Below are 14942 nucleotides of genomic sequence, written 5' to 3' on the forward strand. Positions count from 1 at the left end.
TGAAGACGTTTCATTACCCAAACTAGGTAACACCATCAGTGCTAGTTAAGGAGTGGGGTTTGCTCTCAGTTTATATCCTAGTGGTTTGTCCTATCAGAGTTGGTGGGAGTGGTCTTGGGGGTTCTTTGGCTGGAATGTGTACTGTTAGCTTATTTGTCAGTTCTTTTATTGAAGTATTGTCTACTTCTACATTGTTGGTCTGATGTTCATCTTAAGAGTTAATCTATGCCCATTTGAGTGCTGACTGCTGGTGAGGAGAAGTTTTGGTTTTTATTCCCCTTTTAGCTTGTTGATTTATGTGTTATGACCATAGTCCCAGAAGAAAAAACATCTATAACATACAGTGTAATTACTGCAACAGCAACTAAGTAGAACAAACAGGCAAAAGAATGGCAGAGTGCATCCATGAACACCCAACTAGCAGTCAGAAGATATGATCAAAACTCTTTTAATTTCGTAGCATATGGACAGACATAACCATAGTTTCAACCTGGAAACTGTGACCATCCTAAACCAAGCCAAGTTCCAAAGCATTAGGGGATTTCTAGAAGTCTGACACTCTTGACAAATTAGTCAATAGACACATAAACAACATTTACATACTATGCAAAAGAAACAATCAACAAACCAAAAGGGAACAAAAGAACCAAAACACCTACCCACCAGCAATCAGCACTCAGATGAACATAGATTAATTCCAAGATTAACATCAGACCAACAATTAAGCAAACAATACCCCAATCAAAGAACTGCCAAACAAGCTAACAGTAACCAGCCCAAACAAACAAAAAACACAAAGAGCATCCGCACCAACACTGAAAGGGCAAATCACTAGAATATAAATTGAGAATAAACCCAATTTCTTAACTAGCACTGATGCTACCTAGTTTGGATAACATCTGATGTTTACCTAGTTTGCATCTGCAAGAAAACAACCAAACTCAAAGAGCACCAAGGACCCCCTCATTTCAATCCTGAGCTACAAATGTTCCCTTTATAGATGTTTCAGTCTACATCAGTCTATTTCTGCAGTCACAATGTTGGGAGACATAAATAGGAATAGGAATATTCTTTATTGGCTAAGTGTGACTGGACATACAAGAAATTTGTCTCTGGTGCATAAGCTTTTAGTGTACATACAAACAACAAAGTGATAAAATCATAAGATACCAAGATAATAGGAAAGATGAGAAGAATAGCAATAGAGCTCTACTACACAGATAAATATCTTTAGCCATAAAACAATGCTGTGGGAATTAGGTGTTTAGCAGAATGATGGCATGGGGGCAAAACTCAGCTCTCTGTATTTAGTCGTTGAAACATTTATGGCCAGGATGTGAGGGGTGTGTCTGTGTGTGTACATACATACATATACAGATATACATACATATACACAGATACAGATCTGTAGATACATTTATGCAGATAAATCGCTTTTATTGCAGTGATGTTATATTAGTGATTCATTTCCTGCTTGGGTCCATGCGTTGAGTCCCATCACTACTGAAGTTTTCAATAACTGCTGGATGATCTGTCTTAACCAAATTAAGCTTTAATGACTGTTACTACTGGGAGTCAAGTGCTTATTAGATTTACAAGTTACTTGGGCTTTTTATGTAATATGGTTCCCACTGATGGAAATGTATGGCTAAAGTTTGTGGAGATTGGACAATGCTCAGTGAATCTCCAAAACATGGCTTTATTACACTCCAAAACTTCTAAAACTAAAATAATTTTACAATTTTAAGACTTTAAGACTTTAAAATAAAACACACAAAATGAGATTGCTCAATTAGTACAATGTTCTTCAATTTGCAGAATTGAGACATCTCAAGTCAGGCTTCAGCTTACTGAATATAAGCATATTCGTAGAGCATCACTTGTCAGTTGGGCATATATGCACTTTACAGAAAGAAACAATACAGAATAACAGAGTTGGAAGAGATCTTGGAGGTCTTCTAGTCCAACCCCCTGCTCGAGCAGGAGAACCTATACCATTCTGGACAAATGGATGTCCAGTTTCTTCTTAATGGAATGGAGCACCCACAACTTTTGGAGGCAAGCTGTTCCATTGGTTGATTGTTCTGTTAGGAAATTTCATCATAGTTCTAGGTTGATTCTCCCCTTGATAGGTTTCCATCCAATACTTCTTGTCTTGCCTTTAGGCGCTTTGGAGAATAGAACTGATCTTCTCAGAAGAGAAGAGAACAGAAGAGGACATTTTTATTTTTGTTCTTCTAAATCTGATCGCATCTTGAACAGATTACCTGATTATCCTTAGATTCATGGCAAACCCGTACCAGATGTCTTCTCCATTTATTTTAACTATCAAAAATTGTCCTGGGAGGGGGGGGAGTATTTCCACCTTCAATATAATTAATGCCTTTTGTACAAAGGAACTGATTTTTTTTATCACAATAAAGGGGCTATAAAAGTAAAATTCTTCAAATGTTTTTATTGTACGAGATGAGAAATACAGATGCAAAAACAAAGACTATACAAGAAACAAACTTTGTAAAATGTTTTGTGTCAAGTGAGATGAGAACAGTTGAGGAATAGTTCTCATTGTGAGATCAATGTTGGCTAGTCACTTGCAACACAGTTTGTTGTCCATTCTTCCACCTCTTCCATTCACTTCATCCCTAGTACATATCAGTAGTGCAGACAAATTGGAATAATTAGTAGAAAAGGATTGTGCTAGCTGTGAAGTCAGACTTTATAGACACATTCAGTAGCAACAGTACACAGTGCAAAGCTGTTTTTCCATATAGAAAAAAACCACTAGGGCAGCTCTCCAGCGAGACAAAGAAGTATGTTCTTGGTCCAGTAATAGACTCAGCATTTGCAGACGACAGAGGACTTAGTCACGTCACTCTGAGTAAGGGAGAAGATTCGTTGGCTAAGGAGAAATGATCCAATAATAATGTAAGATGGCTGCATAATACAATAAATTATTTAAGCTCTATGTTATTTCACAGCAGTTCAACAGGCAGTGTCCAATATAAAGAGCTTCCAGCACTCCACCAAGGAAAATACAAGAACATGATTTAAAAACGTGGTTCCATTAAAGTGTCAAGATTATTATAATTTGTTACTTTATACACATTCCTCCTGTTCTTTTAATCTCAATGTTGTGTGCTACTTCAGAGGTCACTAAAGAAGAAGAAGAACGTGAGGATGACTCACATTTTAGGCACACCTGGCCTATGAAGCAATACTAATCTAAGGTTGAGAATGAAGACATTAGATTTTATTTGTTTTGTGAACCGGGCCCTTTAAAATGCAAGAGGGAAGATGGCAGAGCACGGAGGATATCCGCAGGCATACAGAGAAAACATTTCAGTGACAAGATGATTTGAAATCTGGTGTGATGTAGAGATTAAACTGTTGGACAAGGACAATGGAGAGTGAAGTTGAAATCCCTGAACTATAAAGCTCAGGGTATCACATTAGTCAGGAGGAGATAAAAATGAATGAATAAGGCAACTACCATATACATTTCCCAGGGTCCCATGAAAAAACAGTATAACGAGTTTATTAATAAGATCATGAGCAGCTTCAAAATGATTGCCACTTACTGCCTGTGAATCTCAAAACCCCTTTCTCACTAAGTCAACAAAACAGATCATAGCAGCCATAAAAAGGGGAAGACAATATAGCTGTGAGTGGAGAAAAAAATAGCTTTTGAGAGAAAGGTTATGCTAGAGGCAATGCAAACCCAAGCAAAGACAAACTAATGCAATATAGGTAAGCATTAGTATTTTGATCAGTGAAGGGTTTAGAAGATAAAATGTGTTTAAACTAGCTTCCGTGATTATGTGATTTAATAGCAACTCTAAACTTTCCACCATTATTACAGAATACCTACCGTCATAGATCCATTCCTACAAGTAAAACAACATGACCCTTGATAGTTGCCCTATTGGATAATAATCCTACTAATATTAACTAGTATATAGAGCAGGGGTGGGGGAACCTTGGCTCTCTTATGACTTGTGGACTTCAATTCCCAGAATTCCTGAGGCACCATGGCTGGCTCAGGAATTCTGGGAGTTGAAGTCCACAAGTCACAAAAGAGCCAAGGTTCCCCACCTCTGATATAGAGTAACATTGGTATCTTTGTGCCCAGGGCAGTTTGCAATGATTTGACTTATAACGTACCATCAAATGTTCCTTTCATCTTAGTTGTCCAAAATCCACAAAGTTTAAATCACAATTAAATTTTATTTGAGGCCAGATATTGAATAATGTAGGCAGAGTATTAGGCTATAGCAAATGAAGAGCAGTAAGTGGAGTTAAGTGGTGGAGAAAAGTAGTCAGTTACAAACAGGAGCTAAGCTAAGAATCTATCAAAAAGAAGTTAAAAGCCTAAGCAAGCAATGTATTTCACATATTTCACTCAGCTCAACAGTCAGAAGCAATAGCCTATAATAAAATAGAAAAAAGACATTTATTCTGGAACAAAAAGGAAAGACAACTGAAATTCCAATGTAAATGAAACAGAAAACATCCCAGAGAACAGGAACACCTAGACCAGTGGTTCTCAACCTGTGGGTCGGGACCCCATTTGGGGTCGATCGACCATTTCATGGGGGTCGCCAAGCAAGGCTGTCCGCCATTTTTTTTGTCCGCCATTTTTTTCCCCTTTTCCGGCGGGTGCCTTACCTCCCTTGGGCTGGGCCAGCTGGTGGTCGGCCTGCTCCATCTCTGCCACTTGCCAGCTACGCCTCGGCCGGCGCAGGGGGCGGAACCACGCATGTGTGGCGCTCCCGGGCAGGGAAAGTCCTCAACTTACGACCAGTTGTGTAGTCCTCGACTTACGACCGGTTTAGTCCTCGACTTACGACCGGTTTAGTCCTCGACTTACGACCAGTTGGGGTCGCGGCATTAAAAAGGTTGAGAACCACTGACCTAGACATTTACTAGGGATAAGATACTTTCAAAGAACCCCTTTAAAAATGCTCCCAACCCCCGTTCCGTGGACTATTACTGGGCTGCAGCATGCCAGCAACCAGGCCACACAAACAAGCAAAGCCCCATCCGCGGGATACAGGCAGCACACAAAACCACGCCCCCTCCGGTCCGCGGAAAAACCTCTCTCCTCGGAACCCGTACCTGGTGCCCAAAAGGTTTGGGGACCTCTGGTCTAAAGCAAGAAAACTCAGAGGAAAATGGGCCCTACTGAAAACATTTTATCCCAAAATTCTCCAAATACTGCACACACGAAAACATTTAGTAGACAAAGGAAAATAAAGCCAGGTAAGAGAAGCTGCAGATATTCATTTAGAAAAAGATCACAACTTCCTTTCTAAAATCTTTCCAATATCACTACTATTACGTGTACTTCCAAAAGCCATAAATATTCCTCACACACACTGAGACACAGAAGAGAACTTTCATAGTTAATCAAATTTCACATTTACACAAGACACACAGAATGCCAGGCAAGAATAAAGCATGAAAATATTTCAGGAATAATCACAACACATCTACAGGTACGTCAAAGATGCCGAGGGAAAGCAGAAACCAGGACAGGAATATCTGAACTGGAGATATATATATTTTAAGAGCAACTTAATCAGCTGTTATTTCAGTATGTTAGTAAGCAGAGAAGGATCTTATATATTATATAAAACAGCCTTGAAAATTTCCAAAATGGCACATTAATGTTATAATACATAAGTGCTCCCACCAGAAATGAAACCAGGCAGTTTGCTAAATGTACTTATTTTCTTAAGCTTGTAATGTGAATATGCAATATATAATCGTAGATGCATTTTATAAAGGTAAAGTTCCTCTTCACTCAAGCTCAACTGAGGGTTAAGAATGACACAGAAATATCAATATACTTTTTAGGCAATGACAGAAAAATGGTTGGTCATTGTCCTGATTTGTTTCTAACCTGACCAGTTTGGGAAGAACTTACGTGTTTGTATCCTCCTGAAATCAGCAAAAATTGGAGAGGTGCTGCTACTTGCAGGAGTACCTTTATTTATAAATGTACTTTATAAATGTTTGAAAATGTACTATATTTATAAGGTATAATTATATATTATCTGCACTTTATAACTACATTTTATTTGCGTTAAATGTTTGGGCTTGCCCTTGCAATCATAATTCTCCCTTTTTCTGTCAAGCATTTGAAATAAAGTCACGTGCTTACAATTTTCTTCAATAACCCTACCTTTTTCTACAACTGCAGAGCCGCTGTGGAAGGCAGCTGCACAATCTCAGGAAAAGATGGGCTTATTAGAACTGCTCCCATGTAAGCCAACCGCACATTCACTCCTTTCGTTTCCAGAGTGATGCACAAACTCAAAAGGTCTGTTGAGATTCTCAAGGATCCAGGTCATGGTTGTTCCAAAATACCTACATAGAGGTATTTTTTTTTCCTCTCCAAAAGATAACTGGGCTTTCTTGGTGTTTTCTTTGAAAACATTTCTGAAGTTAGAACTGAAGAAGTTCTTGGATGAGAAGTGAAACTTTTTCAAAGAAAACACCAAGGAAATTCAGAGGGGGGGGGGGATAACCCACCTTTGGGACACAGTCCAAAAGGCTCTAAAGAAAATAGGTCTGAGATGTGTTTGAATATTAATAGCTCAGGTTGGTAATTGAGCTGTTGGTTTTATCTCCCAAACTTGGCAGTTTGGCTGCAAACGTTTCGTCTCCACTGGGGGGCGGGGGCAATCTTCAGTGCGCTTCGAATTGTGCTCATCTGTCAGAGCACTGGCCCTTTAAATACCTTTAAAAGCTCAAGAAAATAGCTCTGTCAAAATCAGGAACAGAATTTCGGAACTGTAGCCTTCTGAGCTGCAAAATATTCCTGCTCCATATTGAAAGGAGAATATCCTACTCTCAATATAGAATAGTTCTAGAAGCACTAGATCAGAGGATTTGCTGGAGAGATGGAAGTACTTGCCAAAATACTATAGGTCCTATTGGCAATTAGCCCTATTAATCTGCAACATAAAAATTGGTTGGTTTCTTTAGTAGTGAGAAATTCTGCTGGAACAATTTTCATCTGTTTCATCTACCGTGCATTAAATGCCACAAAGTACAAAAAGATATTCCATGACCTCAGTGTATTCTTACTTACCTGCAGAACTGTTCCTACAGTAAGGTGAACTCAGTGGGGATTTGATTTGTTTTGAGTAAGTTTGAGTAATTTTTACAACCAAAATCCTATCAATCTCATTAACAAAATTGTAAAAACTAATGGAAGTTCTTTTTCTAAATAAATGAGTTAATTACTTACTTGAGTTATTTGCAAGGCTGCTCATGTTTACAAATAAACAGAGTATCTAACATTCAGAAAAAATATCAAAGTAATGTCATATACATCTGCATAGAACTAGATGCTTGTCATTAAAAGAATACTATGATTATATCACTTTTCCCAGAAACCTTTTGAATATAAGTAGTCCTCAACTTACAACAATTGATTTAACAACTGTTCAAACTTACAATGGCACTGAAGAAAGTGGCTTGTGGCCAGTCCTCATACTTACAACTGTTGCAGCATCCCTTATTCACATGATCAAGCTTGGCACTTGGCAACCAACATTAATTTACTACAGTTGCGGTGTCCTGGGGTTACCTGGCTGCCATTTGCGATCTTCCCAGCTGGCTTCTGACAAGCATTCAATGGGGAAACTGATTCGCTTAACGACTCTGTGATTCACTTAACAACTCCAGTCATTCATTTAACAAAACATGCCAAAACAGGTCATAAAATTGGGTGAGACTCATTCAACAACCACCTCACTTAGTAATGGAAATTCTTGTTCCCGTTGTGGTCACAGGATCTACCTGTAATCTTTTTCACAGGAACTTACTTCGGCATACCTTGTCCCAAAGTAGCTGGAGGCATGCTTAGTATGAAAAGAACTGCATGGCAGAAATCTTTTTATGTTTTTACTTTAGTGTGATTTACAAAGTGAATTAAGATCCATAGCTGCACTGCTTTATTAAATCATCTGTAACCTATGTTTCACCCTCTGGTACCATCATGGAGATTCTCAATCATCCCAGTCACAGTTATCCCAAAGGTGCTTTTCCCAAAAGGCAACTGGACTTTCTTGGTTTTCTTTTCTCCTTTGAGAAATGCATTCTAAAAGACTGGTGGGGAAATGGAAGAGTTTATATTCTTTGCAGTCTTGAGGGTTGGTCATGGAGACCACTTAGGGTTTATCTGTAGGCTCAGAGTCACCTAAATCAGAGTGCAAACACACGTGGAACCTTCTTGGGGCTGCTGAAACGATTGTGTTGTAAATAGGTGATATGTGGTGTCATATCCCTCCCTCTCTGTTGAGGGAGGGCTGTTCCAATTTGGATACAGAATTCTTTATTGGCCAAGGAATTTGTCTCCAGTGCATTAGCTCTCTTGTTGAAGCAACAAGTGATAAATCATGATCATAACCATAAAATACATTCATAATAAATCATAAGATACAACATAAGATATAATAATATAAGATGGCCGCATTGACCCCTCTTTCAAACGAGTGCTTCTCTCTGTCCAGAATGTGAACTTGGCTGTCTTCAAAAGAGTGATCTTTGTCTTTCAGATGCAGATGGACTGCTGAATCCTGTTCTGATGAGTTTGTTCTTATGTGTTGTGTCATGCTTTTGTGAGGTGATTGTTTTGTTTCCCCAATGGGCAGGTTACACGTATCTCACTGCATTGCGCCACATATATCACATTGCTCTGTTTGTGTCTAGGTATTTTGTCCTTAGAGTGGACAGGCTACTATCTTAATGCATTCCTGGGCTTACAGTGTGCATGTATGTTGTATTGGCTGAAAATCCTCCCAAGCTTTTCCAATATTCCTACAATCTTTGGAATGATGTTGCTCTGTTTGTTGCCCCAAAGGAGGTCCTGCTGGATCTTTTTGTGGACTTGATGAAGGCTCAGTTAGGATAGTTACAAAGTTCTGAAGGCTTCCTTGGTGTGTGTTCTTTCTCTTTCCCCTTTTTGGTGATGATTTTCATCCAACACAACATACATGCACACTTTTAAAACCAGGAATACATTAAAAGAAAGAAGCTTGTCCACCCAAAGGGCAAAATACCCTGACACAAATAGAGCAATGTAGTATATGCAGTGCATCTGCATCTGAAAGACAAGGGTAACTCTTTTGAAGACAGCAAAGTCCACATTTTGGACAGAGAGGGCCACTGGTCTGAAAGAGGAGTCAAAGAGGTCATCTGTGTCAAAATTGAACAGCCCTCCCTCAACCAATATGATCTGGCAAGGTTAGCATGCTCCAGGTTCCTTCATTTAAGGAATGCCATCTGCAGGGACCCGGGAGGGCACTTCTCTATTGCAGCACCCAACTTATGAAATAAGGTTTCTTGGGAGATATAAATGCCCTCTTCCCCACCGTCTTGGGATGACTGACATCTCTTAATTTAGGTCACTCTCCTTCATTTCTTCCCTGTTCCTTATTCTGTCCTCTCTATCCTTTTTTCTGCCTTGTTTTTACTGTTTTTCTTTGTTTAAATCACTGGTAAACTACCCAGCAGTGGTTGGAAGTTGGATGGCATTTACACTTAAATAATAATAAATACAACCTATTAGATACGAAAATGGAAATTGAAAGATTATAGGACAAACCTACCATGGTGGTCTTAGCGGTTATCAGTACCTTGACTGCCTTACCAAAATTCCTGGATGGCCCTCAGAAAATATGCACATTAACAAAATTTCCATCTGCCAATTACAAAAGGCCACACTGCTTGGATCCGCAGATATATTACACATCCTAGGTTCTTGGGAAGAACTTAATGTGCACAAAGCCTAATACCAGCTAAAAATGGCAGCTGTGATTTCACACTGTTGTGTATATAATAACGATAGTGATAATGATGTCCCTTTCCATCACTATTTCCCAGCTATGGTTCAGAAGCTTCTAAACAAAACATCAATTAACAGAAGTCACTGATAACCTAATCTCTGATAAATCTCTGGAGTTCATTTTTAAATGGGCTGCCATTACTGTAATTACTGGCAGCAAATTCTCCAATTTTAGAATAAAAAAAATATTTCTTTCTGTAGGCCTTGGACCACTCTACATTCAATTTCAATGAATAGCTTTAAATTGTAATATTATGATCCAAGGAAAAAAGGTTCTATTTATATGATCTTTGTCACTGGATGTATTTAGGAAACCTCACCCTCTTTTCAGTTTGATCTTACACACTTTTATATGTGTACATTCCCGAAGACCAATTGAACTTTTTATTACAAAAATGATTGCCTGTTTTTTTTCCAGCTCCAAAGTGTCTCCATGCAACATCCATCTAAACTGAACTATTTTTGATTACTATTCTCTCCCACTCTTTTGATTTGTATCACAGCGGTTTCCAACCTTTTCGGCTTTGCAGACTGGCGGGGAGTGGGGGGAGGGGTAAGAGAGAGGATGGTTCTGCACAAGTGGCGGGAGAGCACACACACGCAGCTCCATTTGCACAACCACCGGGCATGCGCACCTGCTACGCATGCAAGTAGAGCTGCGCACACACGCCTCATCCGCCTCTTCCACAGCCCAGTTCTGAACAGACCACGGCCCGGGAGTGGGCTGTGGCCCGGGGATTGGGGACCCCTGTTATATCTCATTTCCTGGTGTAAAAATAATACAATATACATTCAATGGAAATTACAGTATATCTTAAGTCTAGAATTCTAAGATTTCTGGCTCTAGTTTGTGACTTAAGCCTAAGTAAGCAGAATGCAAATGCTCTGAGCATGTTTATTCTGCTACTGGAGCAAAGAAAAGTAATGCTCTTCTGGATTTTAACCAAATATAATTACTTACCTAATATTCACTGCTACTTTCTGCCGTAATTAGTTAAATATCAAATGTTCACTGTTTCTACTAAATAATCATCCCAGGGAGTGTGTTTTACACTACTTAACATTTAGCCTGTATGATGTAACCCCATCAGTTCAATGTGGCCATTTAAGATCATAATAAAGGGTATTAGGTGTAGGTGGGGAAATCATATAATTAGTGTGTACCTATCTTTACCCTCAAAGTTAATAGGGGAAAAGCTAAATATGGGTGTTGGCCAGACTATTCTATATCTGAGCTTCTGAAAATGACCCCAACAGGACAGATCACAAAAATAAGAGACATGCCTGGTAACTTACCCCTCCTGATAATTTTATCACCCTGACTTTGGTGCCGATATGGGGCCCATCGCCACTCCCACTGTTTGCCCGCTGCATGACAGTTCTTTTCATCCCAGGCTTCACCTCTTGAGGCTGGCCTTGCACCAAGGCCACCCGACTAATCTGGGACAGGTTCACCTGTGCAGCAGCAGCAGCAGCAGCAGCAGGCTTCGCTTGCAAAGCTTTATAGGGCAGCTGGAGCTCATTTTCAGGCACTGTCCTAGCCTGCCGTAGTTGCTTTATGGGCTTTATTTGCTGTCCTGGAAATTGTGCACCATCTCCAGCCTGGAGAACATTTGCAGGCTTAGGCAGAACAGCTGGGGAACCCGGAAGGACCAGGTCTTGCTTTTTAACCATTAGTCTGTATTTCACATTTTGGAGGGGCTGTTGTGCAACAGGAAGAGGAAGCAATGGATTTCCATTGGTAGGAAGCTCTGAAGGATCTTCTTCCTGCTCTTGGCCTGCAGGGCCTTGCTGTTGTTGTTGATATTGCTGCTGCTGTGCCAGCCTTTCTAGCAATTCTCTTTTTCGGGCCCCAGCTTGAAGCTGCCGCCTAAGCTCCTTTTGTTTCAAGATCTCTTCCCTGAGGCGTTTCTGTTCCTCAATCTTCAAACGGTACTGTCTGGTTTCTTCATCTTCATCGGGAAACTGCAGGGTAGCCACAAAAGAAAGTTATTATGTGTGGTTAAAAACACAACTTTGTCCCCAACACCACCACCACCACCACCAAAAAAGTGACACTTGTTAAAAAGATGGCATGTTTTCCCAACGGTATTCTTAAATTAACTGAAATGCCCTGTCTTTCTTTAATGACAAAGCTGCTAACAAAAGGTTTATGAGCAATTAATCAAACAAGCAATGAGGCAAAAAAAATAATAATATTACTCGATTTTTTTTTTAAATACAGCGAATCAGAAAGCTGAAACTGAAGCCTTCTAAATCGGAACTCATTTAGAAGTTGTGAAACTAATTAAACTATTAATATAATTCAAGAACTCAAATATTGTTTCAAATGGAAGCAGTAACAATAAGAGGCAGCCCACTGTGTCACACAGGTTTTATCTTGCTCTTTTCTGACAAACTAACAAAAGGTAGGATGGTAAATGACCTGAAAGGCCCTGATTAGAACTATTGATTTTTCTTACAGAATTTTCAGCCTGATCTGAAACTCATTTGTCACACAATAATTGGTTATAATGAACAGCGCAAGTCAATCTCTCTGACCTTGAACTCATGCACTCTCTTCAGAATTAAAATGTTGCCAAATGCAGTGTTGGAATATTAATGGAATATCAGGAATGGCTTTAATATTCCAGTCTTAAGCTTTTTAGAAAGTATTATGGCCTTTGTGTGGCAAATAATCTCTCCAGTAGTCTTAAAACTCCAGCAGGATATATATCCTTATTCAAAACTACTGGGAAATTAACAGCAAAAGAAAATTCTTTTTGTTGTTTTTTCAATTTGCAGCTGCAACATACGTTAATAATGTGAATTGCTGCTTTTCAAATGTAACAGTCCTTACTTCTGCAGAAAGCTACAAACCATCTACCCTGTATAATAAATTAACTATTCTTTGATAATAGATTTAGCTGCTTAGATTTATTATCTATATAAAATTTACAATAAAAAATATTGAGGATACAAATACCGTTAAGAAAACTAAGTGTTCTGAAAGCAGTTACAAGAAAATTAAAAAAAAAAAACCAACTGAGAGGATAGAGACACCATAATATTAATAGAATCAATGTAATAATCACCAACTGAAATTGTGACTATTCTTTTCTAGCTTGTGTAAAAATCTTAAAAGTTCACTTACCGTATTTTCCGGCGTATAAGACGACTGGGGGTATAAGATGACCCCCAACTTTTCCAGTTAAAATATAGAGTTTGGGCTATATCAGGGGTAAGCAACCCAAAACACTCAAAGAGCCACTTGGACACGTTTCCCACCGAAAACAAAACACTGGGAGCCGCAAAACCCTTTTGATATCTAAAATGAAGATAACATTGCATATATCCTTTTTTACCTTTATGATATGTGTGTGTGTGTGTGTGTGTATATATATAAAATAAAGGTAAAAAAGGATATATGCAGTGTTATCTTCATTTTAGATGTCAAAAGGGTCTCTCTCTCTGTCTCTCTTTCCTCTCTCTCTTTCCTCTCTTTCCTCTCTTTCTTTCTCTTTCCTCTTTCTCTTTCCTCTAACTTTCTCTCTCTCTTTCCTCTCTCTTTCTGTCTCTCTTTCCTCTTTCCTCTCTTTCTCTTCTCTTTCCTTTCTCTCTTTCCTCTCTTTTCTCAATCTTTTTTCTCTTTCCTCATTTTCTCTTTCCTCTCCCCCTCTTTTTCTCTTTCCTCTCTTTCTCTCTCTCTTTCCTCTCCTTCTCTCCCTTTCCTCTCTTTTTCTCTTTCCTCTCCCCCTCTTTCCTCTCCCTCTTTCTCTTTCTCTTTCCTCTCCTCTTTCCTCTCTCTTCTCTTTCTCTTTCCTTTCTTTCCTCTTTCTCTCTTTCCTCTCTTCTCTTTCTCTTTCTCTGTCTTTCTCTCTTTCCTCTAACTTTCTCTCTTTCCTCTCTCTTTCTCTTTCTCTTCCTTTCTCTTTCCTCTAACTTTCTCTCTTTCCTCTCTTTCTCTTTCTCTTCTTTCCTCTTACTCTTTCCCTCTTTCCTCTCTCTTCTCTTTCTTTCCTCTTTCTCTTTCCTCTCTCTTTCCTCTTTCTCTTTCTCTCTCCCTCCAGGTTAGGAGAGAGAGAGAGAGAGAGAGAAAATGAAAGGCAGACGGCGCCAAACAGGCAGGGAGGGGGAGCAGGACGGGAGGCAACAGCTCCCGGCCGCTGCCTCCATTGCGTCCTCAGCCGAACGGGCAGGGAGGCAGCGGCTCCGGCAGCGGACACTGCAGCATCGTCGGGGTCACCGCCGCCGCCCCTGACCCGGCCGCCGCTCCCGCCGCATCCTCAGCCACTTCGCCATCACAAGAGGAGGGCGCCAAGGCTGGGTGTACCATGGGTGGCCGCGGCTGCAACAGGGAGTGCCGCCGTGGGGACGAGGGGGGGTCCCGATCGCCGCCAGCCCCGCTGCCCTCGCAGCCCAAGGTCTCCTACTGCAGTACCGAGGGCGGCGGCAGCTCCCCGAAAGTGGCCAAGGCGCCACCGATGGGGCCGGGCAGCGGAGAGCCCTGCGGCAGCCAGGCGAGCTTCATGCCTGACTGCCGCCTGGACCGGGGAGACATGTGGCCAGCTCGGCTTCCCGAGGTGCGGTGCCCCTGTTGGCCGCCAGCCCAGCCATGACTGCCGCCTGGCCCGGCCTGTGGAGACATATGGCCGGCTTGGCTTCCCGGGGTGCGGTGCTCCCGCCGGCCGCCACACCAGCCATGACTGCCGCCCGGCCCGGCCCAGCCTGGCCTGGGGAAACATGTGGCCGGCTCGGGCGTATTTTCCGGCGTATAAGACGACTGGGCGTATAAGACGACCCCCGACTTTTGAGAAGATTTTCAGGGTTTAGAAAGTCGTCTTATACAGTACTACAAATAATCCTTAATTTTGTTTAATTACCTTTCAAAGTTACAATATTTATTTATTTATTTATTTATTAAATTTATATACCGCCCTATCTCCCTTACGGGACTCAGGGCGGTGAACAGGCGATACTAAAAACCACAATAATAAATAAATAGTTTCTGTGTTAAAATCAAATTAAATAACAGGCCTGTTCTAAAAACACCCCATACAAAACCCCCACTAAAACATAATCAAACTACGCCAGGCTGGCCGCACGG

The 14942-nt window shown here is 40.5% G+C and overlaps 1 protein-coding gene across 1 annotated transcript in view; it reads right to left on the reverse strand.

Moving 5' to 3' along the window:
• Positions 1-14942, reverse strand: part of RBM33 (RNA binding motif protein 33) — a 106787-nt gene that overhangs the window by 31536 nt on the left and 60309 nt on the right. Inside the window, exon 16 of the mRNA XM_029282952.1 lies at positions 11153-11821. Coding sequence (XP_029138785.1) covers positions 11153-11821 — 669 coding nt within the window. The remainder of the gene's footprint in view (positions 1-11152; positions 11822-14942) is intronic.

This window comes from Protobothrops mucrosquamatus, unplaced genomic scaffold, assembly GCF_001527695.2.
Source record: "Protobothrops mucrosquamatus isolate PMUCROS unplaced genomic scaffold, P.Mucros_1.0 scaffold5, whole genome shotgun sequence".
Classification (NCBI taxonomy): Eukaryota; Metazoa; Chordata; class Lepidosauria; order Squamata; family Viperidae; genus Protobothrops; species Protobothrops mucrosquamatus.